Here is a 26,530-nt window from a genome sequence, read left to right on the forward strand (position 1 = left end):
TGGATATAAGGCAGCCGACGCCCTTCTGCCTTGCTGGTGATCCTCTGGATTCTTGGAGACCAGTCTGATTCCTGCGTCTCAAAGCTAAGTTTTTCTGCTCTGCTTTGTACACTTCTGTTTTGTTTTTGTTTTGCCTTGTTTTTTGGGAGTTCTGCCATCCCTGGCCGGGGGTGAGCTGAATTCCATTTTTGTCTCTGATCTGTTGCTCTGTCTTCAGAATATACCTGAGTGCTGATATAGTCTTTTGAAGCCTAGCGACTTCAGGGCCTGTTTTTCCTATCAGTCGGTTGGCACTTTTTGGATAGGGTTTTTGCGGATGGCAGACAGCGGCTTTCCTATCCTGTCCTATTGCTTTCCTATCCTGTCCTATTTAGTTAGCTTGGGCCCCATCATTTGCTCAACCTATTTTTCTATCTGTGTTAGTGTTTTCATCTTGCTTCACCGTCATTATATGTTGGGGGCTGCCTATTGCTTTGGGGTCTGCTCTGGGGCAGTAGTTTTTCCCCTTTCTGTCTTTATGCTATGTAGTTCTCCGGCTGTGATCGAGGGGTCTAGGGCACCGTAGGAACCCCCCACGGCTGCTGCTAGTTGTTGTGGATAGGTTCAGGGGTCTGCAATCCGATAGCTGCCAACCTCTCTGGTTTTCCTGGACTTAGCTAGTATTTTTTTTTTCCTCCTTCGGTGACTCATCATAACAGGCACTGAAGCTTTGAAAAGTCACTAAATTTTGGCACAACTCAGAGTTGGCCTAAAATATTGTGGCTTTGACATTTTCACGCAAGTTTCTCTCAGATCCACCAAAATAGGCAGACCTGGAGCAAGACTGGGAAGCGCCGACGGTAAGCCTCTCAATGGGTCAGGATTGTTTGACTTCATCACATACCCCTCATCAAGATCAGCAAGAAAGTCACCAGTCAGGATGAATCAAGATCCATATCGATTAAATAACAACATTAATGAAAATTCATTATGAAAATATGATTACACAACTTTTAAAATAGCTATCTATAAATGTCTTTCTTATGTTATGTGAGCCCTGCAATCAGAGAACATTAATGGGCCACTTCACTCTCACTTCCTTCAGATGTAACCGACATCAAGAGAAAAACAGAGAGCAGCAGCAGCTCTTCTTCCGGATGTTAAGTTTGTCCAAAGCGACCCATTAGTGGTCGCTGATTGACTGCAGGGCTCATATGCCATAACAACGTCCTACCAGAACACACCAAAGTTGCTGAAATGACGCCAGCATCGGAGGTGAGTATAAGTAAGCTGTTATTGTTTTACATGGGAGAACATGGTGATTGATTGAAAAGGGGTTGTCTGTGTACTTAACAAACCATTTAAATACACCGAGTAAAATATCTCCTGAAACATAATTACATAACTCTTACAGTAATTTTGCTGTCTATAAATGTCATACAAATGTTACAGAACTTTAAATGTCACTATTCTGCATTTACAGTGGGTTCAGAAAGTATTCAGACCCCTTTAAATTTTTCCCTCTTTGTTTCATTGCAGCCATTTGGTAAATACAAAAAAGTTAATTTTTTCTCATTAATGTACACTCTGCACCCCATCTTGACTGAAAACCCCCCAGAAATGTAGAATTTTTTGCGAATTTATTAAAAAAAGAAAAACTGAAATATCACATGGTCATAAGTATTCAGACCATTTGCTCACACATTCATATTTAAGTCACATGCTCTCCATTTCCTTGTGATCCTCCTTGAGATGTTCTACTCCTTCATTAGACTCCAGCTGTGTTTAATTAAACTGATAGGACTTGATTTGTAAAGGCACACACCTGTACACACCTATATAAGACCTCACAGCTCACTGCATGTCAGGCCAAATGAGAATCATGAGGTCAAAAGGAATTGGCCAAGGAGCTCAGAGACAGAAATGTGGCAAGGCACACATCTGGCCAAGGTTACAAAAGAATTTCTGCAGTACTTAAGGTTCCTAAGAGCACAGTGGCCTCCATAGTCCTTAAATGGAAGAAGTTTGGGACCACCAGAAGTCTTCCTAGATCTGGCCATCCAGCGAAACTGAGCAATTGTGGGAGAAGAGCCTTGGTGAGAGAGGTAAAGAAGAACCCCAATATCACTGTGACTGAGCTCCACAAATGCAGTAGGGAGATGGGAGAAAGTTCCACAAAGTCAACTATCATTGCAGCCATACACCATTCGGGCCTTTATTCCAGAGTGGCCCAACGGAAGCCTCTCCTCGGTGCCAGACATATGAAAGCCAGCATAGAGTTTGCTAAAAACACATGAAGAACTCCCAGACTATGAGAAGGTGATAATCCTAAGCTGTATGTGTGGAGAAAACCAGGTACTGCTCATCACCTGCCCAATACAATCCCAACAGTGAAACATGGTGTTGCAACATCATGCTATGGGAGTGTTTTTCAGCTGCAGGGACAGGACGATTGGTTGCAATTGAAGGAAACATGAATGCGGCCAAGTACAGAGATATCCTGGATGAAAACCTCTTCCAGAGTGATCTGGACCTCAGACAATGACCCTAAGCACACAGCTAAAATAACAAAGGAGTGGCTTCAGAACAACTTTGTGACGATTCTTGACTGGCCCAGGCAGAGCCCTGACCTTAACCTAATTGAGCATCTCTGGAGAGACCTGAAAATGGCTGTCCATCAATGTTCACCCTCCAACCTGACAGAACTGGAGAGGATCCGCTAGGAAGAATGTCAGACGATCCCCAAATGCCGGTGTGAAAAACTTGTGTAAGATATCGATTGTAGTCATGGCCCCATTTTCAGGGCTTCGCTTACTCCAACTCTTCTCCTCGGACAGTCAGGGTCTCTCCGTCATATCAGCACAACCCATACTCACTGTGCTGGCAGCTACTTCTTCACTGCTGTGTTCCCCATTCTTCCCTGCATTCCAATCACAGGAGGCAGAGTCCAAAGCAACTTTAAACAACACAGGTTTATTATCCTCAGGACACAGCACATCCATTGCACTTCCAGCACATTCTTCACAATACTAGCAGCACATTTCTCTGTCTTTCCCTGCTTCTTCCTCCACGTCACGGAATAAGCCACAAAGATATAATGGGACGAGGTGCCCAGTGAAAACGCCACTGCAATATATTCCCCTTCAACCTGCTTCGTCTCAGTCTCAGAAATACTGTCTACAGGGTCATCCACCACGTCAACGGTTAACCTGCCTGCGCACTTTTATGGTACCCTACTCTATCTTCATCTGCTACTCAATTCACTTTCCACACCACTGCTGTGCATACTGTGCTCTTTAATCTCCTCTTCCTTTCTTACTCTTTTACTACTTTACAGGGATAGCTGGGTTTCTGCTTATAACGTTATGTGGTAGCTGAGCAGCCCAGGCCATAGGCCACCTGAGCACACACAGGGGTCTACCCCTGACTGGCTATGTACAGAAAAACTCTCTATCTTATTCCCAACTAACCCTCCTATTGTTAACTCCTAAGTGTTCTACAGCTAAACCTTACTATGCAGTGTACTCAGCACCCCCATCTAGTGTCCCTTTTCCCTAACTGCACAATCCCTATCTTACATATAGTATAAATATACGAAAACATGTCACAGTGAGATACATAGCAATTATATACATGTACATATAAATAGTACCATAAGAATTTAAAGGGGTAAAGCGCACACCCCCTTACAGTTGCATCATTCTCAAGAAGACTCATGGTGTACTAGCTCAAAAGGGGCTTCTACTCAATACAGAGCAAAGGGTCAGTATTGAATACTTATGACCATGTGATATTTCATTTTTTCAGTTTTTTTTTCTGTCAAGATGGTTTGCAGTGTACATTAATGAGAAAAAAAAAGTTTTGATAGAAAAACTCCTGTAGTATAACTTAATGTAATTTAGAGGTGGAATGACTTTAAGACTGCAGTAACAGAATGATGCTCACACTAATGGATATAAAAGCTATGTCATAAGTCTGCCGAGGTGCTAAATAGTTTTAAGATTAACATGTTTCTTTTAGGCCTCTTTCACACTTCCGTTTTTGACCATCAGTCAAAATCCGCCAGTTTTTGAAAAAAACGGATCCGTCAATTTTTTAGGCAGATCCGTTTTTTCCCCCATTGAGTTGCATTACTGGCGGATCTTGACGGATGGCCATCCGTTGGATCCGTTTTTTTGCGGATCCGCCAAAATGTTTGCGTCCGCCGGCATGCCTGGACGGCCCCTGCAACGTTTTTTTATCAGCCGGCGATTTAACCCTGAAATCCTTTCTGGCGGTGGAAAAAATTCTCTCTTTCTCTCTCTCGCCTGCGGTTCCTTTAAAATTCTGCATTCAACGGATCCGTCAAAAAACCGGTCCGGTGGCATCCGTTTGCATCAGCTACAGACGGATCCGCTTTCCGCCATTTTGGCGGATTTTAACTGACAAGAAAAAACGGAAGTGTGAAAGAGGCCTTAGAGGAAACATGCACGATCTAGCCTTTTGCATCTGGGGCCCCGCCACACAAACCATGGAGATTACTAGGCCTCAATATTGGATGATGTAAAATATGTTCAACTGATGTTTTTTATTCGATTCTTGAACACAATATCACATAAAAGGAAGTGTGTCATCGGAAAATGATCTTATGTTTTAATAAAATTGTAAGGCTAAACAAATACAGAATTTTTTTTTTCTCCACATCCACTGGAACTAGCATTTTTTTCTGTCTGGTAATTGATCCTCATAATACACTTTAGAAATCTCTGTTCAGCAGTCTTCTCATTATCATCACTAGCAGGATTACAATGACTTGTAACATCTATAGATAACACAGGACCATCCATTTACAGCTGGTCATAATTGTAGAACATGCCTGGAAAACTAACATAGAAGTCAAAACTACCATAGAAGTCAATATTATTTAATGAGGTTCATGTAGCTACTGTAGATTAGCTAAATTAGAGAATCATCATACTATCATTTCTGTCACTTTATCCCCAGTTACATGTTATTAGTAACTGGAGAGCACCTTATTAGTGTGGCACTTCACATAGTTGGAGAGTTGGAAAAACAATAATAAAGAGATATTGAACCTCCAATATGACAAGTTAAAAAAAAGAATCAGAAAGACTGGGAATGAATATTACAATAGTGATTAAAGGGTAATTCATGCTATCCAAACCACACGCACCATCAATCACATCCTGGCTACACGGTTACAACCAGGTATATTGTTTTATTAAATACTCAGGCATTTCAGAGAATATATACTTTATAGCGGTTTTCTGGGACAATTTTTTTTCCTAATGGATTAAGAATGGGCAGGCAAATAGTTGCTAACTACCTGCCTGTTCTGCCCAGCAATCATAGACTGCTCCTTTCTAGAATTTTGCTGCTTCACTTAAAAAAAACCCACAAAAATTGAGCTTGGTTTGAGTTGGTATACATGCAGCACATCAACGCATGTTCACATTGGCCATAAAACATACAAAACCTACAAGAGATAAAATGAGCAAAAACCCTGCTGTAACTAAATAAGTAAAAAGAAAAAATGCATTTAAATAACACAGAGTTCTTAGTAATACTGTTTTTGATCAAAAATAGCATAAAAGCCGTCCCACCGTCGACAAGGTGACTCTGATCGGCACGGTCCTACACTGTCTAATATTAAAAACCTTACCACGTGTCAGAGTTGACCTCAATGTGTGACTAACAGAGCAGCTCTCCCTCTTCTGGGCTGCTATGTCAAAAGGGCGTGGCTGACATCATGGTGATTGACAGCTGGCTCACTGCAGTTATGCAGCGAGGAGTCGGCTGTCAATCATCTTGATATCGTCAGTCATGCCCATCCACAGAACAGAGAGGAAGAGAAGCTGCTGCTCTGTCGAAGTGACATCACCGGAAGCCACAGAATCACCGGCAGAAGCAGTCTGTGACCACTCTGAGTGGGCAGAGATCGCCACCGGGCACAACAGATAGGTAGTTAGCAACTACCTGCCTATAAATTCTTAGGCACATAGGAAAAAATTAAATAGTCCAGGATAACCACTTTAAAGATCTGGGGTCCAGACTAGTCTGGCTCCACACCCTTCTGGCTCTTCCCAGCACGTGATTGACAAGTCTTTCTTTATGTACACGACTGAGATACCTGTCAATCACCTGCAGTGGCAATGGAAGAGTGGCCGGGACAGAGTCAAACTAGTCTGGTCTTTGGCTATGGTCCTTGTCTGGATTTTAAAACTATATTATTTCTGAAAAACAAGAGAGTTTGAGAAAAAAAATATATCTGCCTGGAATCATGCAATCAGGCTTCGATTCATGCTGCCCTTTGCAACAGGGGCATGTGGGTCGCCCCCCCACCAGGGCTATGGGGTACTCGGTACTGGGCCGGTATCAGCAGGATGTGTCACAGCAGCAGTGCCCGATCCGTGGCCCTGGGCGCCCAAGTAATGGGGGAAATTGAATGGTGGAAATGCAATGGATTAGATGAATAGTTCGTGACGCCACCTGTGGTGTTCGGCAATTGAGGTGTTGGGCCGACGCTGCATGCAGATCCTCTGGGACGGGTGGTGTGGTGCAGCCAAGATGTTGAAGCTCCCCACAGGTGGAGCTGTAGTCCCAGGGCAGTGTAAAAAGGAGATAATAGTTGGGAGACGTGGATGGTGCAGAAATGTAGCAGTGTTGAGGATGTTGGCGCCGGAATGAGTGGAGGACACAAGGGCTTGTAGTTCCAAAGCTTTACTCACAGTCTGTAGTACGTACAGGTGCCTGCCTCCTTGCTGTGTCCTCCGGGTCAGGGGCTCAGTCAACCTCCAAGCAAGATGGAATGCTCCCTTCCAACACTCCGCCAACATGTGCCTTTCTGAACGTCTCCTCTATAGCGCCTTTGAATTAAGTACTCCCAGTACTGAGTTACACTGGAGTTCCTCCTGTCAGATGTTCCCAAGAACTCTACTTGTACGGCAGACAGCTGTAGCCTCTTAACTCATAAGTCCCGGCTCACTATCAATGTTGCTGTTGTGCCCTCAAGTCTTAGATGGGAGTAGTGCATTTACAGCCCACTACTCCACCGGTGTCTGCTGTAGGACGCTTAGTATCCATACAACCTCGGGGACCGGGCCCCGGCCTTGCTCTTAGAACTTCTAGGCAGGGTTCTCTTCTAACCCACGTCCTCTGTTCCCTTTTACTCCTACGTTCCGTACTAGTCTTTCCTTCTTATGGAAGATCAGGTTTCTCTTCAATGTCTGTCCCTTTCTTTCCTTTCCCATGCCAGCAGACCCAGGTCACTGTGATCTGCTGCAGCACTTCCTTCCTCCATCCCTCTCTCAGGGATCTCCTCTCTTCTCTCTCCACTGAACTGAACTCAACTGAACTCAACTGAACTCAACTCCTAAACCTTCTCACTCTTTTATGTCTTCTAACTCCACCCGTCTCCCAGCACGTTTCGTGTTCCAAGCAAGGAGCCACCAAAGGTGCTCTGCTACACTCCAAGCAGGGAGCTGCAATGTGGCTTTGCTACACTACTTTGTGATGATGGGTGCAGGTGTTGGAGCGTGGTCAGGAGCCTCCAACTTACCTGAATGGTGGGGCACCACACCTCAGGAAGAGGTGCAGTACCTCTGTGGCAACTGAACCCTCAGGGGCGCCACACATGAATCACCTGACAGGTTCTCTTTAACCCCTTAACGTCCATTGACGGACATAGTCCGTTATGGCTGGGTATAAGTTCCTGCACCATGACGGACTTTGCCTGTAATGCATTTAAACTGTCAATGCGTGTTTCCCTGTGAACCCCTATTCCCTGTATGACGGCACCGCAAGCAGGAGAACTTTCTCATGCTCGCGATGCCCTCAGACAGGGAATAGGATTTCAAAGGGAGACACTAGGCAGCGGTAGCACATGCTGTTCAGTGTCTCTGCTGGATGACAGGCTCTATGGTCGCATCATGCAACCATGATGTAGCAGGACTAGAACCATCATGGGATAAATGGATTATCAGCTTCTCTGTGGAAAGGTGAGGAATATTGTTGTTTTCTTTTCCTGTCTTATTGACACCTAACAATACTAAGGTGACATCAATGCCAATCCCGAGAGTGTCCTAGGCTATGTTGTGAGGCACACATACATACACACACTTGAGCTTTATATATTAGATATACTAGCTGAAGAGCACGGCGCCGCCCGGGCATAGTAACTAACTGTGGTTAGTTATAGCAAATTATAATTATCCTCCATCCCATAGTCCCGTGCCTATATACCCATCATACATATCCACGATCCCATAGGCCCGTGCCCATATACCCATCATACATATCCTCCATCCCATAGTCGATTGCCCAAATACCCATCACACATCCTCCATCCCATAGTCTCATGCCCATATACCCATCACACATCCTCCATCCCATAGTCCCATGCCCATATACCCATCATACATATTCGCCATCCCATAGTCGAGTGCCCATATACCCATCACACATCCTTCATCTCAGAGTCCCATGCCCATATACCCATCATACATATCCGCCATCCCATAGTCCCGTGCCCATATACCCGTCATACATACAGTATCCTCCATCCCATAGTCCAGTGCTCATATACCCATCACACATCCTCCATCCCATAGTCCCGACCCCATATATCCGTCAAACATATCCTTCATCCCATAGTCCAGTGCCCATATACCCATCACACATCCTCCTTCCCATAGTCAACCATTATGACATCATAATGAGTGGCGGGGCTTGCAACCTATGATGACATCAGCGTCGCCATGGCAACCATTATGACATCATAATGGGGGGGACTGATACACACACTTTTTCCCCATTATGTAGATAGGGGCAAAATTGTTTGGTGAATTGGAACGCGCGGGGTTAAAATTTCGCCTCACAACATAGCCTAGGACACTCTCGGGGTCCAGACGTGTGACTGTGCCAAATTTTGTGGCTGTTGCTGCGACGGTGCGGATGCCAATCCCGGACATACACACATACATACAGTCATGGCCAAAAGTATTGACACCCCTGCAATTCTGTCAGATAATACTCAGTTTCTTCCTGAAAATGATTGCAAACACAAATTCTTTGGTATTATTATCTTCATTTAATTTGTCTTAAATGAAAAAACACAAAAAGAATTGTCCTAAAGCCAAATTGGATATAATTCCACACCAAACATAAAAAAGAGGGTGGACAAAAGTATTGGCACTGTGCGAAAAATCATGTGATGCTTCTCTAATTTGTGTAATTAACAGCACCTGTAACTTACCTGTGGCACCTAACAGGTGTTAGCAATAACTAAATCACACTTGCAGCCAGTTGATATGGATTAAAGTTGACTCAACCTCTGTCCTGTGTCCTTGTGTGTACCACATTGAGCATGGAGAAAAGAAAGAAGACCAAAGAACTGTCTGAGGACTTGAGAAACCAAATTGTGAGGAAGCATGAGCAATCTCAAGGCTACAAGTCCATCTCCAAAGACCTGAATGTTCCTGTGTCTACCGTGCGCAGTGTCAACAAGAAGTTTAAAGCCCATGGCACTGTGGCTAACCTCCCTAGATGTGGACGGAAAAGAAAAATTGACAAGAGATTTCAACGCAAGATTGTGCGGATGTTGGATAAAGAACCTCCACTAACATTCAAACAAGTTCAAGCTGCCCTGCAGTCCGAGGGTACAACGGTGTCAACCCGTACTATCCGTCGGCATCTGAATGAAAAGGGACTGTATGGTAGGAGACCCAGGAAGACTCCACTTCTTACCCCAAGACATAAAAAAGCCAGGCTGGAGTTTGCCAAAACTTACCTGAAAAAGCCTAAAACATTTTGGAAGAATGTTCTTTGGTCAGATGAGACAAAAGTAGAGCTTTTAGGGCAAAAGCATCAACATAGAGTTTACAGGAGAAAAAAGAGGCATTCAAAGAAAAGTACACAGTCCCTACAGTCAAACATGGCGGAGGTTCCCTGATGTTTTGGGGTTGCTTTGCTGCCTCTGGCACTGGACTGCTTGACCGTGTGCATGGCATTATGAAGTCAGAAGACTACCAACAAATTTTGCAGCATAATTTAGGGCCCAGTGTGAGAAAGCTGGGTCTACCTCAGAGGTCATGGGTCTTCCAGCAGGACAATAACCCAAAACACACTTCAAAAAGCACTAGAAAATGGTTTGAGAGAAAGCACTGGAGACTTCTAAGGTGGCCAGCAATGAGTCCAGACCTGAATCCCATAGAACACCTGTGGAGAGATCTAAAAATGGCACTTTGGAGAAGGCACCCTTCAAATATCAGGGACCTGGAGTAGTTTGCCAAAGAAGAATGGTCTAAAATTCCAGCAGAGCATTGTAAGAAACTCATTGATGGTTACCGGAAGCGGTTGGTGGCAGTTATTTTGGCTAAAGGTTGTGCAACCAAGTATTAGGCTGAGGGTGCCAATACTTTTGTCCAGCCCATTTTTGGAGTTTTGTGTGAAATGATCAATGTTTTGCTTCATTCTCTTTTGTGTTTTTTCATTTAAGACAAATTAAATGAAGATAATAATACCAAAGAATTTGTGTTTGCAATCATTTTCAGGAAGAAACTGAATATTATCTGACAGAATTTCAGGGGTGTCAATACTTTTGGCCATGACTGTACATACATACACACACTTGAGCTTTATATATTCGATATATATCAAGAAAACACTGTATATAGTGACAGGGACATTCCCATAAAAATGGAGGAGTCTGAAGCGTATAATTGATCAGAACACATGTAATAATTAAAATAATAGTGACTTTACAATTCACACTATTTGCAATATATCAACATACCGTACATATTTTGATTTTATGGGTTTTATTAAGGAATTTGAAGAGAGTGTAAATTCAGACCATGCTGACAAAAGACAAATGTCTGGGATAAACGTAATCCACCAAGTTTGTCATTTTCCAGCAATATTCATGTATAGGTATTATTATTAATAATATGTTAGGAACAATTAGTTTCCCAAATCAAAATCAATGATCTGTTGCCAGCTTTCCTTATATCTAATAAAATTGCTCAGTAATTATCAAATTTAGTGATTTCCGAAGATTTTTTGGAAACTTAAACAAGTTTTGTGCAAGTTTTCCTGCAGTATTATTAACTTATTATTTTATAGTAATATTAATTTTATCACATAATACTGAGCAAAAGTAAGTATGCTGACTATCTGCTACTGCTAATACATGTTTGCAATATAACATATTGTAACATATAATATAGTAGTGGCTAATCAAAACCATAGAATTTACAGGTTTTTATATAGTTTATCTAAAGCAGTAAATCATACTGCTCCTGTTATTCAGCTATTGTACATTGATCATCAGCTCTCCTCACATAGCAGTTTGATGCCACCACAGTCTTAAAAAAACAGTATGATTCCTCCACAGACTTCCCACACACAACGATGGCCCACCCAGTATGATGGACCCTTCACAAAGTGTGATGGCCCACAATTCCCCACATTGTATGATGGCCCAGCAGAACCCCACACAGTATACAGCTCCTACAGCCTCCCAAATAGTGTGATCCCTCACATCCCCCACACAGTATGATGGCCCTCACAGCCCTCCCACACATACAGTATAAGGATCCCACACATTATGATGTCCTCTCACATAGTATAATCCACCACAGCCTCCCAATATGATCCCCAACAGTTTGGCAAAGAGTATAATGATAACCCACAGCCCTGCACACAGTATGATGCCCCCCACTAGATCCACCCCCACAAGTACTGCCTGACAAGAAAACTAAAAACAAATACTACTTTACCTAGCCCTGTTTTTCAGAAGTGCTGCTCTGTTCTGTATTATGTGTGGACTGAGGCTCTGTGTAGCAGGAGCAATCTAGTGATGTCATAACACCTGACTCAGATGCACAGGCTTATTGATAGAACAAGAAGCTGACAACTCCTTATTTTACCATTGTATTCAACTGTATCAACATCCTGAGGATACAGATTCAGTTGAAATTGAGATGCTAGGCAGGGTTATAGTCATGGCTATCGGCATAGGGCTCCTGCAACTCACAGGTGGTGAGCCATTGTTTCCAGCCCTTTGGCTGCCCTAGTCAGCAAAATGGACTGACACAGCCAAAAGGCTCCATGTATGTAGGAGGGAGAGTCCCCACTGTGTAACCGGGCCGGAACCAAGGGGACTGTCACTTCACCAAGGTTCCTAGGGAGACTGTTTCCGGGGGACACTATTAGAGGACGGGCCGGAGAAAGTTCTAGAAGGAGTGGGGGCGGAGCCAATATAAAAGGAGCTGAGAACGCCAGCAGGGGGCACTTGACAAAGCAGGGGAGAAGGAGCAGGAAGACTGGAGGGCGCCAGAGAGCCAGACCAGAGCTAGAAGGAGACGACTAGATGGACTGGAGAGAGACTCACTACGGGCAGGAAGGAGACGGCACCAAGTCGACCAGCAGAGGGATCCCGACTGCACGACCACGCTTCCCACGGCCGTCATTGCCCGACTCCAGCCCGTGGCTGCGGCCCCGCCACAGCCCGACTCCAGCCCGCGGCTGCGGCCTACATGCTGCCACCCATGGCCGCCACAGCCCGACTCCATCCCACGGCTGCGGCCTACCTGCTGCTGCCCATGGCCGCCACAGCCCGACTCCAGCCCACGGCTGCGGCCTACTCGCTGTTGCTCGCGGCCGCCACAGCCCGACACCAACCTGTGGCTGTGACCTGCCCGCTGCCACCTGAGGCCGCCGCTGTCCAGATCCCACTCGCGGCTGCGGCCTGCCCGCTGCCACCCACCGCTGCCCAGATCCAGCCCGCGGTCACGGCCCACCCGTCACCTCCCGTGGCCGCCGCCGCTGCCCAAATCCAGCCCGCGTTTGCGGCCTGCCCGTCGCCACCCGTGGCCGCCGCTGCCCAAATCCAGCTCGCGGTTGTGGCCTTCCTGTCGCCACCCGCGGCCGCAACCGCTGCGGCCTGCCCGTCACCACCCGCGTCCAGCTCCAGTCCGCGGCTGCGGCCTGTCCGTTTCTACCCGCGGCCGCCGCTGTCCGGGCCCAGCCCGCGGCCCACACGTCTCGGGCCCCGGCTGCCGCCATCCCGCCTCCGCCGGGAGGCGCAATGCAGAGGAACTCTACCGGGGCCTGTTGTACCCACACTCCACCTGGGCATAGGAACGCCAGAAGCCTGCGTCAGATCTTCATCGGCTGGGTCCAGCTACTGAGACACCGAAGAGATAATGACCACCACTCTGCCGGACGTCAGAGGAGGATAAGTATATATAGGAAGGAGAGAAGTCCGGCTTTCAGGATCGCGCTGTTCCAGTCCAAAGTTCACAAGGAGTTAATCCAAGGACCAAGCAGTGATTATAACATTCTTTTTATTCCATAAACTCTATGCGTTTCGTGTACACACTGTACACTTCCTCAGGAGCAAAGTTACACTGGCATCACATTCCATTCTCCTTATTCGCACAGACACAATATAATTGAAGGTTTTATGTTCCATGGAGTATCAAAACATTGCACTATAAAACATGGGAAGAAACCATGTATTAAAGTGGCCCCAATTGATTATGTTTCAGAAGACACTGTGAACAGGAGTGTCATTCTGATGAGAAAGGAAATTTACTGGATTCATAGGTTGCAGACTGCAACCATACGGTTTAAATGAAATATCTGACATCTTTAAATAATTTTGGTGCTCTGCATATTTGTCTGCTAAGGATTAGAGTAGTATTGGCATCTGATAATTGTGTGATGTCCATGCTATAACATTACAGCAAGGGAATGATCATATCGCTAACATATAAAGAGATACAATCGGCGGTATTTTACTATGATTGGAACAGTTGGCTGGTGCCTTGAAAAGGAACTGACAGCTCTGGAGATGTGGAGCCTTTGGCTGAGAGAACAGAAACGTTTCTTGAGTGCAGAGCATGGGTCTGGGTCGAATCCGCATAGGAGTACATACATTAATTAGTATATGATCATCTGCCTGAAATATAAGGAAAGTAAAAGTATAATATGTTGAATGAAGGGTTAATACTGAAAGGAAAATATAAGTGCGGTTATATAAGAGATTTGTGTATGTTGTTCTGCTAATTGATATGATGTACCAAGAATTTTAGATTTTTATTGAGTATAATCATAATTTTATTATAATGTTTTACATTTTTTCTAGTGTGAAGTTTTACATATGTGTGTTTTTATAGAAGTGTGTTTTATAGATGAATTTTAGTGATTTTTGTGATTTTACATTATGTTGATAGTTATGTGTGAATTTTTTTAAGTGCAATGAGCACCTACCTCACTTCCTGGGGGAGTTAGTATATAAGGAGAATGGAATGTGATGCCAGTGTAACTTTGCTCCTGAGGAAGTGTACAGTGTGTACACGAAACGCGTAGAGTTTATGGAATAAAAAGAAAGTTATAATCACTGCTTGGTCCTTGGATTAACTCCTTGTGAACTTTGGACTGGAACAGCGCGATCCTGAAAGCCGGACTTCTCTCCTTCCTATATATGCAATTCTAGTGACCGGCTGATTGCTGCAGTTCATCGGATCCTACCCATTTGTGCTTATGGTTGTTGTGTTCCACACAACTGAACCAGGTGAGTGGATCCATATCTGTGAAACGTTTATATCATTGGATAAGACCCTATTGTGCGCTTCTGTCTCCCCCTTTTTTTTAGAGGAGGATAAGTGACACGTTGTGGTTGATAACCTGTAGTTACACCGCGGCCCCCATAGTTACCGGTTCCGACCGGGTAGTTGTGTTCGAGTTACCTGTGTATTATTGTTCTGATCCATGCGAGGATAACTGTTGTTAGCTTTTCGGTTACTCAAGATAGCCCTTATAGATACAAATATATATATAAAAGTTACATTTTAAGTTCACTCTGACTCCTGTCTCATCACTGCATCCTGCGTACCTGCGATACCTACATGTAGCCTGCAGGACACAGTTCGGCAGGGTCTGCTTTGTAGGATTATTGAGGAGGCAGCTATAAGACCTACCCATGAGTGCATCCTCACTATGTCCCCAAGCTTTGTTATGCTTTGAGAACTGAACGTAAATCATAAAGCACTTTGGGCATAGAAAAATCATTTTTCTTTTGGATAGGATGGTATGTTTAAGATCACGCCGCAGCTCATATTCCTTACAACACAATTCCTTGTAGAATTAGTATTAACATTCTTCAGAGACAGCTAACATAATAAGCTGTAAAGAGTCAAGCACATTTACCTTGCCTAAAATGGGAATATGTATACAGTATATATCTTGTATGATGGTCACATTCCTAGACCTGAAATTATGTGTAAAGACTGTAATTTCAAAATGTGCAAACATAAGTTCATGGGAGGTGATTTATAAAAAAGGGAAACACTGGGGACAGTTTACACTTCATTGCTCCTTTCAATTCTCTCCACCATTAAAGATAAAATGTCAACGGAAAACTGACATCAATATTAGTAAATCTGGTTGATCTTGAATTCATTATTACTTCTCAGACTAGATTAGTTGGAAAAATGTGTTAGACTGTTTTATTATACATAGGTTTTAAATATACAAATACATTTTGTGCCTTTACAAGCACATAAAGCTTTACATATGGTGATTTCTAAAATCCTCCCCCTATCTTATCTGGAATACATCAAGGTCCAAAGGCTTTTGGAAGCAATATCAGAATGTTATAAATTATGTTGCAAGAGTTTCCGCCCATTCAGAAATTTTCATATGCCTCTTGGGAAACATTTTCAATGCAAGACTGCCAAAATACTCACAAGACACAGTCTGTGAACCCCTATTGTATGCTTGCACTGTCGGTATCTGTATCTTGTACATCTCTCTTCTCCCACATGCTTAACTGTCTCTGAGAATTGTATGCAGCTTACTCAAAGGCTGTTATATGAATAGTGTATTCAGGGTCAGAACATACTGCATATTGTGTAACACAAAAATAATACACATTTAGTGAACTTTCTTCTGGAAGGTTAAGGGTCCAGAAAGACATTTTACTAGATTATAATTGTATGGAAGGGACCACGAGAAGGGTTATTTCCACGATCTATGAAGACCTGTTACACTCCTTTTTAATGCGGCACCCTATTTGGGCGCAGGACAAATGGGAGGAAGAACTGGGAGCATTGGAAGATGAAGTCTGGCAGTCTATTTTAGAATATATTCCGAAATTGTCACTTAGTGAACCTGGTCGTATGTCGCAATTATTTACCGTTCATAGAGGTTACAGATCACCTGAGTTTTTATATAGGGTTGGTGTGAGAAGTACTTCTGAATGTCCGAGATGCATGAATGAGGGCGCGGGTATTTTGCATATGTTGTGGGAATGTCCGCGGTTACAAGCTTTTTGGGATGTGGTGATTAGTCTGATTGAGGGGAGATATGAATATGTAGTGCCTAGTACTCTGTTGGTGTGCGTGTTGGGGTATGTTGAAGAAATTGGAATTACCATCTCAAAGAAGTTGGCCGTGGCTAGGTTGATGTTCATGACCAGGAAATTAATTGCCAGATAATGGGTGAGGGCTGAACCACCCTCTAGAAAGGAATATATTCAGCATGTGGATTATACAGTTTGTATGGAAGAAAGTATATATTGGAGAAGGAATGCATTAAAAAAGTTTGAACAAATTTGGGCATCATGGTTGCAGATAACGTAGGTGTGTGGACAGTTGAGACGGATTGCAGATCGCGTAGGGTGCCCTGATTAAGCTGCATATTACAGGGTGGTGCTTATATTGCTAATTTAATTTTTTGGTTTCCAAAAGGAGTTGGAAAATGTGATTGCTGTCTACTGAGGGGGGGAGGGTGGACAAAAAACAAAATCTTATAAATTGTATGTTTTTTGGTCTAAGTTGTATTTGCTTTACTTGTTGAATAAAAATTATCTGATTTAAAAAAAAAAAAACAACTTTCTTCTAGAAGATGTTAAGAACCATTTAACCCTTTAGCGCCAGAACCTGTTTTTGCCTTCGTGACCGGGCCGATTTTTTCAATTCTGACCACTGTCACTTTATGAGGTCATAACTCTAGAACGCTTCAACAGATCCTGGTGATTCTGACATTCTTTTCTCTTGACAGATTGTACTTCATGATAGGGGTAAAATTTCTTTGATATGACTTGTGTTTATTTGTTAAAAAAATGGAAATCTGGCGAAAATTTTGAAAATTTCGCAATTTTCAAACTTTTAATTTTTATGCCCTTAAATCAGAGAGTGATATCGCACAAAATAGTTAATAAATAAAATTTCCCACATGTCTACTTTACATCAGCACAATTTTGGAAACAATTTTTTTTGTTAGTATGTTATAAGGGTTATAAGTTGACCAGTGATTTCTCACTTTTACAACAAAATTTACAAAACCATTTTTTTAGGGACCACCTCACATTTGAAGTGAGTTTCGGGGGTCAATATGACATAAAATACCCAAAAGTGACACCATTCTAAAAACTGCACCCCTCAAGGTACTCAAAACCACATTTAAGAAGTCTATTAACCCTTCAGGTGCTTCACATGAATTAATGGAATGTGGAAGGAAAAAATAAACATTTACTTTTCTTTCACAAAAATTTTCCTGTAGACCTAGTTGTTTTTTACTTCCGCAAGGGTAACAGGAGAAAATGGACTATACATTTTGTTTTGCAATTTCTCCTGAACACGCCAGTACCCCATATGTGGGAAAATACTACTGTTTGGGCGCACGGCAGGGCTTCAAAGGGAAGGAGCGCCATTTGACTTTTGGAATGGAAAATTGGCTGGAATATATTGCGGACGCCATGTTGCATTTGGAGAGCCCCTGACGTGCCTAAACAGTGGAAACCCCCAACAAGCAACACCTCTTTGGAAACTAGACCCCTCAAGGAAATTACAAGTGACGCCATTTTGGAAACTAGACCCCTTAGGGAACTTATCTAGATGTGTACTGAGCACCTTGAACCCACAGGTGCTTCATAGAACTTTATAACGTAGAGCCGTGGAAATAAAAAAACAACGTTTTTCACATATAAATCGTATTAGCTCCATATTTCACATTTAAATAAGGGTAACAGGAGAAATTGCTCCATACAAATTGTTTAGCAATTTCTCCTGAGCACGCCGATACCCAATATGTGGGAGAATACTACTGTTTGGGCGCACGGCAGGGCTTGAAAGGGAAGGAGCGCCATTTGACTTTTGGAATGCAAAATTGACTGGAATCGATAGCGGACGTCATGTTGCGTTTGGAGAGCCCCTGATGTGCCTAAACAGTGGAAACCCCCAACAAGCAACACCTCTTTGGAAACTAGACCTCTCAAGGAAATTATCTAGATGTCTGGTGAGCACCTTGAATCTCCAGGGACTTGAAAGAATTTTATAATATTGAGCCTTCAAAATTAAAAAAAAACATTTTTACCACAAAAATGCTATTTTAGCCCCCACTTTATTATTTTCATAAGGGTAGCAAGAAAAAATGGACCCCAAAATTTGTTGTGGAATTTCTCCTGAGTATGCCAATACCCTGTATGTGGTGGAAAACTACTGTCTGGGAGCACGGCAGGCCATGAAAGGGAAGGAGCGCAATATTACCATGCAGGTTTTGGTTGGAGGGGGCCATGTCACATTGGCAGAGTGCCAGAACAGCAGAAACCACCATAAGTGATCCCATTTTACAAACTACACCTCTCAGTGAGTTCAGCTAGGGGTGCAGTGATCATATTGACATCACAAGTGTGTCACAGAATTTGATACCATTGGGCAGTGAAGAAAAAATAATTACATTTTTACCACAAAAAATTGTTTTAGCCCCAGATTTTACATTTTCACACTGGGAAATGGGTAAAAATGATGCCAAAATGTGTTACACAATTTCTTCTGAACTTGGCAATGCACCATATGTGGCTGTACAGTACTGCTTAGCCATACAGCAAGACTTTGGAGGGACGGAGCGCTATTTGACTCTGGGAGAACAAATTAAGATAGTTTCCAGACTAAATAAAGAGCCCCTAAATGCCAGAAAAGCACAATCCCCCCCTCAAGTGACCCCAGTTTGGAAATTACACCCATTTAGAAATTTATCTACAAGTGTAGTGATGATTTTGACTCCATAAATGTTTTCCAGAAACAAGCAGCAGTGGATGTTGCAGAGTGAAAAATGCAAATTGCCATTGTAGTGACCAGTATGTTGCAGTCACCAGTACGTTATGCCCAGCCCGTGCTTCTGGATACATGCACCCATAAATTTGGCGGGCTCTCATCACTACAGAAATGCCAAACGTGGATGATATATGTGGTTTAGGTACACTGTGGGGCTCAGAAGGGAGGGGGGCATTTGAATTTGGGAGGGCAAAATTTCTTTTAGCAGGTGAGAAGCCATTTCGCTTTTCCAGAGCCTTTGTGCTACTAGTAACGTGGAAGTCCCCTATATTTCCATTAACAGATGATGGACCTGAGTGAGGACTTGTTTTTTTGTGGAATGAGTTGAAGCTTTTATTGGGAACATTTTACATAACGTTTGGGATCACATTTATCCGGCACTCTACGCAGAGCACTTACTTTCGGGTTTCTATCTAAATCTCTGAGTGACGTGACAGATGAAACCCCCGATCCATTCACTATAATGAGGCAGCAGAGTTACTCTGGACTCCGCCTGGCCTCTGTTCAGCGGTGTCCTTCTTTTCAGAGGTGCACAAAACAGGCTGACTGCGCTTTTTTGTATGACTAAAAAGACGGACACCGCCAGATCACAGGTCTTATGGCGTCCACAGTGTCTCCATCTGCCTCATTATATGGAATATTCTGCCGGGGGTTCCGTCTGAATCACCTATTTCAGAGATTTACACAGAAACCCTGGTGTAAGCGCTCAGTGCAAAGCGCAGGATAAATGAGTGCCGATCCTTACTGCGATCTTTGGGAGGCAGAATGAAAAAAGCAATAGCATGTGTATAATTAGTTTTATTTATTTTTTACGCAGTTTCTCATGCGGTATAAGTGATTAGGTGACTTTTTTCTTCGAGTTGGTGCGATTACAGCGATACCAGATTTATACCAGGTTTTTATGCTTGGCTGCTGTCACACACTAAATGACGCTTTTTATTGCAAAAACAAGTTTTTGCATCACTATATTTTGAGAGCTATAATTTTTCCATATTTCGGCCGACAGAGTCATGTGACGGCTTGTTTTTTTGTGGGACGAGGTGACATTATTATTGGTACCATTTTCGGGCACATGAAAATTTTTGATCGCTTTCTATTCCGATTTTTGGGAGACAGAATGATCAAACACCAGGAATTCAGGATTTATTTTTTTTAATGACGTTCTGTGTGTAGTAAAATTAATAAGGCAGCTTTATTCTTCAGGTCAGTACGATTACACTGATACCACATTTATATATTTTTTTTACGTTTTGCCGCTTTTTCACAATAAAAACTATTTTATAGAAAAAATTATTGCTTTGCATTGCTTTATTCTGAAAGCTATTACTTTTTTATTTTTCTGCTGTTGGAGCTGTATGGTGGCTTTTTTTTGTGGGACAAGATGTCGTTTTCATCGCTACCATTTTTATTCTGATATGACTTTTTGATCGCGTCGTAATCTTCCTTTTGTGTGGTGACATGATGAAAAAGCAAAGGTTTTTCCTCCTTTTTTTTTTTCTTTTTACAATATGCACCGAAGGCGTGAACAAGTGTGACTGTTTTATAGGTTGGCTCGTTCCGGACGTGGCGATACCAAATATGTGTTCTTTTTTGTTCTTAAAAATATATATATGTATTTATTGGTTTAATATTTTTTCTTTTTTTTTATTTATGTTTGTTTTTTTACAGTTTTAAAACTTTTTTTTTTTTTTTTACTTAGGCTGGTTTCACATTTGCGTTAAAACAACGCTGCGCCCTGCATCGTTAAGCCCCGCCCCGAGCCGGCTCCCTGCCCGCCCCATCCGGGATCACCGCCTACTTTCGCATTTGCACGCATGCGATCGGCGCACCCTATCTTTAGCATAGGGTGCGCAGATCATGCGCTGCCAGTGTGAAAGTAGCGTGCTGCGCACTTTTGACATGCTGCATTTCGGCGCGCACGGCGCACCGTCAAAAGTGCGCAGCATGCTACTTTCACACTGGCAGCGCATGATCTGCGCACCCTATGCTAAAGATAGGGTGCGCCGATCGCATGCGTGCAAATGCGAAAGTAGGCGGTGATCCCGGATGGGGCGGGCAGGGAGCCGGCTCGGGGCGGGGCTTAACGACGCAGGGCGCAGCGTTGTTTTAACGCAAATGTGAAACCAGCCTAAGTCCCTGTATTTGTCTGATCACTGGTCTCTTACAATGCAAAACATATGTATTGCATTGCAAGAGACCTGTCAGCGTTGCACAGGCAGATCGCTTGTTAGACTCAGCTGCAGCCACCGTAGCTGACAGACCCGGAGGACATCACGTGACCTCTGGCTGCCAGGACAACGTAGATCTGATCACGGGAGGCGTCGGAGAGGTGAGTATAACAGGGGTCTCCTCCTGCTACCTTCTAAATGCCGCGATCGTGGCATCTAGAAGATAGCAAATGGTTAACATCATTGGGACCTGATCTAATCAGGTCCCGATGATGTCACCTCTCAGTGCAACGGCTCTGCACATGAATCGCAGCGCGTGCAGGACCTTGGTCTGCGCTGCACAAAGCCCAGCTAGCGCCGACGTATATCTACCGTGGACGGTCATGAAGAGGTTAAGAGGCACTGATCCTTAAACAACATTATGTTTTACTGAAATGGCCATGAGCAATAAACGTAGCATTGTTCATGCAGTAACAAAATCTGAAATTTGTTATAAAGTATAATAATGCAATTTTCAGATACTGCATTCTCTGTTTACACCATATGTGTGCTGCAGATTAAATATATAGTTCCAACATATGGAAATGTATACAGATCAATGAAATGTCTGACTATGCATGCAGCCCGTATTATGTGAAATTCCTTGTGTAATCCAGATATTTTTCCAGTTGGTACCTGAAACATGCAAACATAGCCTAAGATTATCTTTAAAAAAAAAGTAAAGGAAATTCCCACACTTTAAAAAGGATCTGCGAAAGGTTCAAATGCATTAATATCAGTCATTCACTACTTACTCTGCAAGCAAGTACCATACTCAGGGTACTTGTGTTACTTCACAACTCTAAACACATGAATATCTCCCCTTTCTCTATCTCTATGGAAGGAGAGGTTCCACGTCACATGTTATTTTCTCCACTGCTCTGTGACTGCCACCCCTAGTATTTCTAGATGGATCCTGTTTAGCTGAACCAAAAAGATAGCCTCACCGTGTCCTATAGTATAATTCAGTCCGTCTTGCCATGTAATGGGTCTCCAGCCAATAGTCGTGACTTGTGGCTTATCATAGGAAAGAAATTTTGGTGACTCCCAAAATAAATAAAATCCTTAATTTATTTCAATTTATATTAAAGATCACACAGGTTGGAGATACAGCTCAACGCGTTTCTGGCAAAAGTCCTTATTCACTGAATAAGGGCTTTTGCCAGAAATGCGCTGAGATGTATCCCCAACCTGTGTGATCTTTTATATAAATTGAAATAAATTGAGGATTTTATTTATTTTGGGACTCGCCAAAATTTCTTTCCTGTTTAGCTGAGCAGCTAATAATGCAGATCAACAGGTAAATAGCAAAAACCTGCTGACAGAGTCCCTTTAAACAAGAATATGACTAATAAGGAAGAAAAGATGTAGGGAGACATTACAGCCGATTAAGGGAAAAATTCCATTAATAGCTACTGTATATAGTATGGAAGTTCAGCAAAAACAAACATCTGTTTACTATTTTCCTGTCATTGATAACCCATCTTCATCATCTTCAATCAAATGTTTCAAGTTTCTTTCTAGAATTCATCACACATTTAAATATTTACCCCTTTCCCACTGTCATTTTATACCCTCTTAAACTTCTTCATACATAACCTATAAAGTTTTAACCCAAACCTTTTTAAGATGCCACTACTGGAAATTTTTCCATGAGGCGGCTAATCATGCAAACAGAAAAACGGCATGAAGCTTCCAGGACATACAGATGCACATAGAGATATAAAAAGATAGCATACGAATCTACATCCCTGCCAAATGTAATACTCATGGAGTAAATGGATATGTATATATATATATATATTTTGTATATTATTATTTTAGACCACTAAGCATCTTACCTGGCTTGCTACTAACCAGACTTTGCATCTTCCGAGGTAAATTGGTCACATCGCAAAGAAAGATGTAGACTCTTTGACACTCCAGTTCATCCCAGCCAGCTGTTAGAATCTGAAGCAAAGAATTAATTTGTTTATAAACATGTTATCAATAGCAAAGGTTAATCTGATATAAACTACATATAAATCTAATTTCCTAGGAAGAATAACAGAGGAATAGCACAATTGAGAACTTTCAAAATATGTATTATTTACAAAACAGACATATCCAGAATAACAGCTCCTCTTTAATCACACTTTAGCATCCCTCTGTAAAATGTTATATATCTCCCTATTAGAGTAACTATCATTTTAATTTTTTTTTCATAAATCAATAGTACACATGAAAATTAGAAACTTTGTAAGAAATCTTATCAGTGAAATCCGCTTCTTTCTCCTCCTGGTCTGATCATTCATTTTCAAAATTCTCAATTCACGTGTAAAATGTGTATTTGTTGAAGAGATTAAGATAACTGAGATACTAGATGGCAGTTGGTGCTCATCATGTTCTATGTACACAGGAGAGGGGGTTGACATCTACATAGAATCTTATATTAGCAATGTGAATTAAGAATTTTGAAAATGAATGATCAGTTCTGGAGAAGTAAAACGCAGATTTCTCTGATAAGATATCTTGTAAAAAAAAAATTAATTGGTTTGTGTCACCATTTTTTTTGAGACCTGTAACTTTTTTTTTACATTACCATCAATGGAGCTGTGTGGGGGCTTGTTCTTTTAGAATGGCTAGCTAGAATTTTTATCTATGCAAATTTTTCACCTTTTGATTTTTATTGTATTTTTTAGCGTTTTGTGGAGACCGAAAAACAAAAATTGTGGTGTTTTGATCATCTTGTTATGGCATTTACCAATCAGCTTAACTTTATATGTTGATAGATCAAACTTTTCTGGATACAGCAATACCAAATATGTATTTTTTTATTTCCTACATTTTTTATTGTTATCTGGGAAAAAGAGAAATCATTTGATTTCTTACTTTTTTATATTCTGAAATACTGTATATATTCGAGTATAAGCCGACTCGAGTATAAGCCAAGGCACATAATTTTGCCACGGAAAACTGGGTAATCTTATTGACTCGAGTATAAGCCGGGTATGCATTGACCTCTCATTCCTGTCCTGCTATGTGTCGCTCCCCCCTCCTGTCCTGCTCTGTGTGACTCCCCCTGTTGTAAGCATGGCTCCCCAGTCCCCTCATTGCATGCATGACTCCCCCCTGTCTCATCTTGTATGCATGGCTCGGCTCCCCCATCCCATCGTTGTATGCATGGCTGGGCTCCCCCGTCCCATCCTTGTATGAATGGCTCAGCTCAGCTCGACTCCCCCCCCGTCATACTCACCCTCCTCGCGCCATCGCTGCACGTCCCTGCATCTTCCTGTGATGAGCGGTCACATTGTACTGCTCATTGAGGTAATGAATATGCACTCCACGCCTGTGGGAGTGGAGACGCGTGCATATTCATTACCTTAATGAGCGGTACCACATGACCACTCAGCACAGGAAGAGCTGCTGCACAGGGACAACGGAGATACAGGGACGTTCAGTGACGACGCGAGGAGGGTGAGTATGATGTCACAGCTGCCGGCTCCTGCCGCTGCTCCGTCACTCCCCTCCCCCGTCAGCTTTATGGACAATTACTCGTGTATAAGCCGTGGGGAGCGTTTTCAACACAAAAAAGAGCTGAAAACTTGGGATTATACACGAGTATATATTCTTAGTCCAGTTAGGGGACTCAACCTCACGATTGTTTGATCGCTTGTAATATATACAGCAACGCCACAATATTATTATTATTATTTATTTATAAAGCATCATTGGTTCCATGGTGCTGTACATGAGAAGGGGTTACATACAAATTACAGATATCACTTACAGTAAACAAACTAACAATCACAGACTGATACAGAGGGGAGAGAGGACCCTGCCCTTTCGGGCTTATGGGTCGCCCTCCCAGGGCTGGCGGGGGTTACTTGGTACCTGGCCCGATGAGCTTCAATGGGAGATGTCACGGCAGCTGGGACCCGGCCCGTGGCCTTGGGCGCCCAGTGTAAAAGGGGGAAAATTTCAGTGTGCTTATGTGGATTAAAGTTTGAGTTGATTCGTGACGCCACCTGTGGTGTTCGGCAATGAAAATGTTAAGCCGACGCTGCAGACAGATACTCTGGGACAGATGGTGTGGTGCAGCAATGATGTTATAGCCCTCCACAGGCAGGGCTGTAGTCCCAGGGCAGTGTAGGTGAAGTGACAAGTAGATGGTGCAGTGTCAGGCGAAGGAGGGGATGTAGCAGTGCTGAGCAGGTTGACGCAGGAATAAGTGGAGGACACCAGGGTATGTAGTTCCAATGCTTTACTCACAGTCTGTTGTAGCACAAGAGCCCGCATCCGTGCCGTGTCCTCCGGGTCAGGAGCACAGCCAACCTCCAAGCAAGATGAAGTCCTCCTTTCCAACACTCCGCCAACATGTGCCTTTTCTGAACGTCTCGCTTATTGCGCCTTTAGTGAAGTACTCACAATACTGAGTTACACTGCAGTTCCTCCTGTCAGATGTTCCTATGAACTCTACTTGTACGGCAGACAGCTGTAGCCTGCTTCGGGGACTCCTTACTACCTAGTCCCGGCTCACTCACGATGCTGTTGTGCCCCAAAGTCTGGTGTGGGAATAAAGTAGTGACAACTTCTATTCCTCCGGTGTCTGCTGCAGGACCATTAGTATCCATACAACCTCGGGGACCGGACACCGGCCTTTCGCTTAGAACTTGGGAAGGGTTATCCTCTAACCCTAATCCTTAGTTCTCTTCTTCTCCTCACGTTCCGTACTAATCCTTTCCTTCTTATGGAGAGTCAGGCTTTCTATCAATGTTCCTTTCCTGTGCCAGCGGACCCAGGTCACTGAGGTCGGATGCAGCACTTCCTTCACCCATCCCACTCCGGGGATCTTCTCTCACTGACTGACCTAGTCAGACTGAGTAAATCCTAAACTCTTCCCGCTCTTTTGGTGCTAACTAAACTCCACCCGCCTCCCAGTACGCTTCGTGTTCCAAGCAGGGAGCCACCAAAGGGTGCTTTGCTACACTACTATGTTGTGTGGGATGCAGGTGTTGGAGTGTGGTCAGGTGTCTCCACCTTACCTGGATGGTGGGGTACCACACCTCAGGAGCAGGTGCAGTACCTCTGTGGCGACTGAACCCTCAGGGGCGCCACACTTACATGCTACAGGATGGTGGGGAAGGAGACAGTAGGTTGGGGGGTTGCAGCAGCTCCAGTGATGGTGAGGCGGTAGCTCCAGTAGTGGTGAGGAGGCAGCGGGGATCATTACAGGCTGTAGGC

At 43.2% G+C, this 26,530-nt stretch overlaps 1 protein-coding gene across 11 annotated transcripts in view; it reads right to left on the bottom strand.

Moving 5' to 3' along the window:
- Positions 1-26,530, bottom strand: part of FBXO47 (F-box protein 47) — a 293,552-nt gene that overhangs the window by 61,551 nt on the left and 205,471 nt on the right. For all 11 annotated transcript variants that reach the window (XM_073572527.1, XM_073572534.1, XM_073572538.1 and 8 more), the window contains one exon: positions 23,149-23,257. In XM_073572527.1, coding sequence (XP_073428628.1) covers positions 23,149-23,257 — 109 coding nt within the window. The remainder of the gene's footprint in view (positions 1-23,148; positions 23,258-26,530) is intronic.

This window comes from Dendrobates tinctorius, unplaced genomic scaffold (assembly GCF_039654945.1).
Source record: "Dendrobates tinctorius isolate UK_male_01 unplaced genomic scaffold, ASM3965494v1 ptg000032l, whole genome shotgun sequence".
Taxonomy (NCBI): domain Eukaryota; kingdom Metazoa; phylum Chordata; class Amphibia; order Anura; family Dendrobatidae; genus Dendrobates; species Dendrobates tinctorius.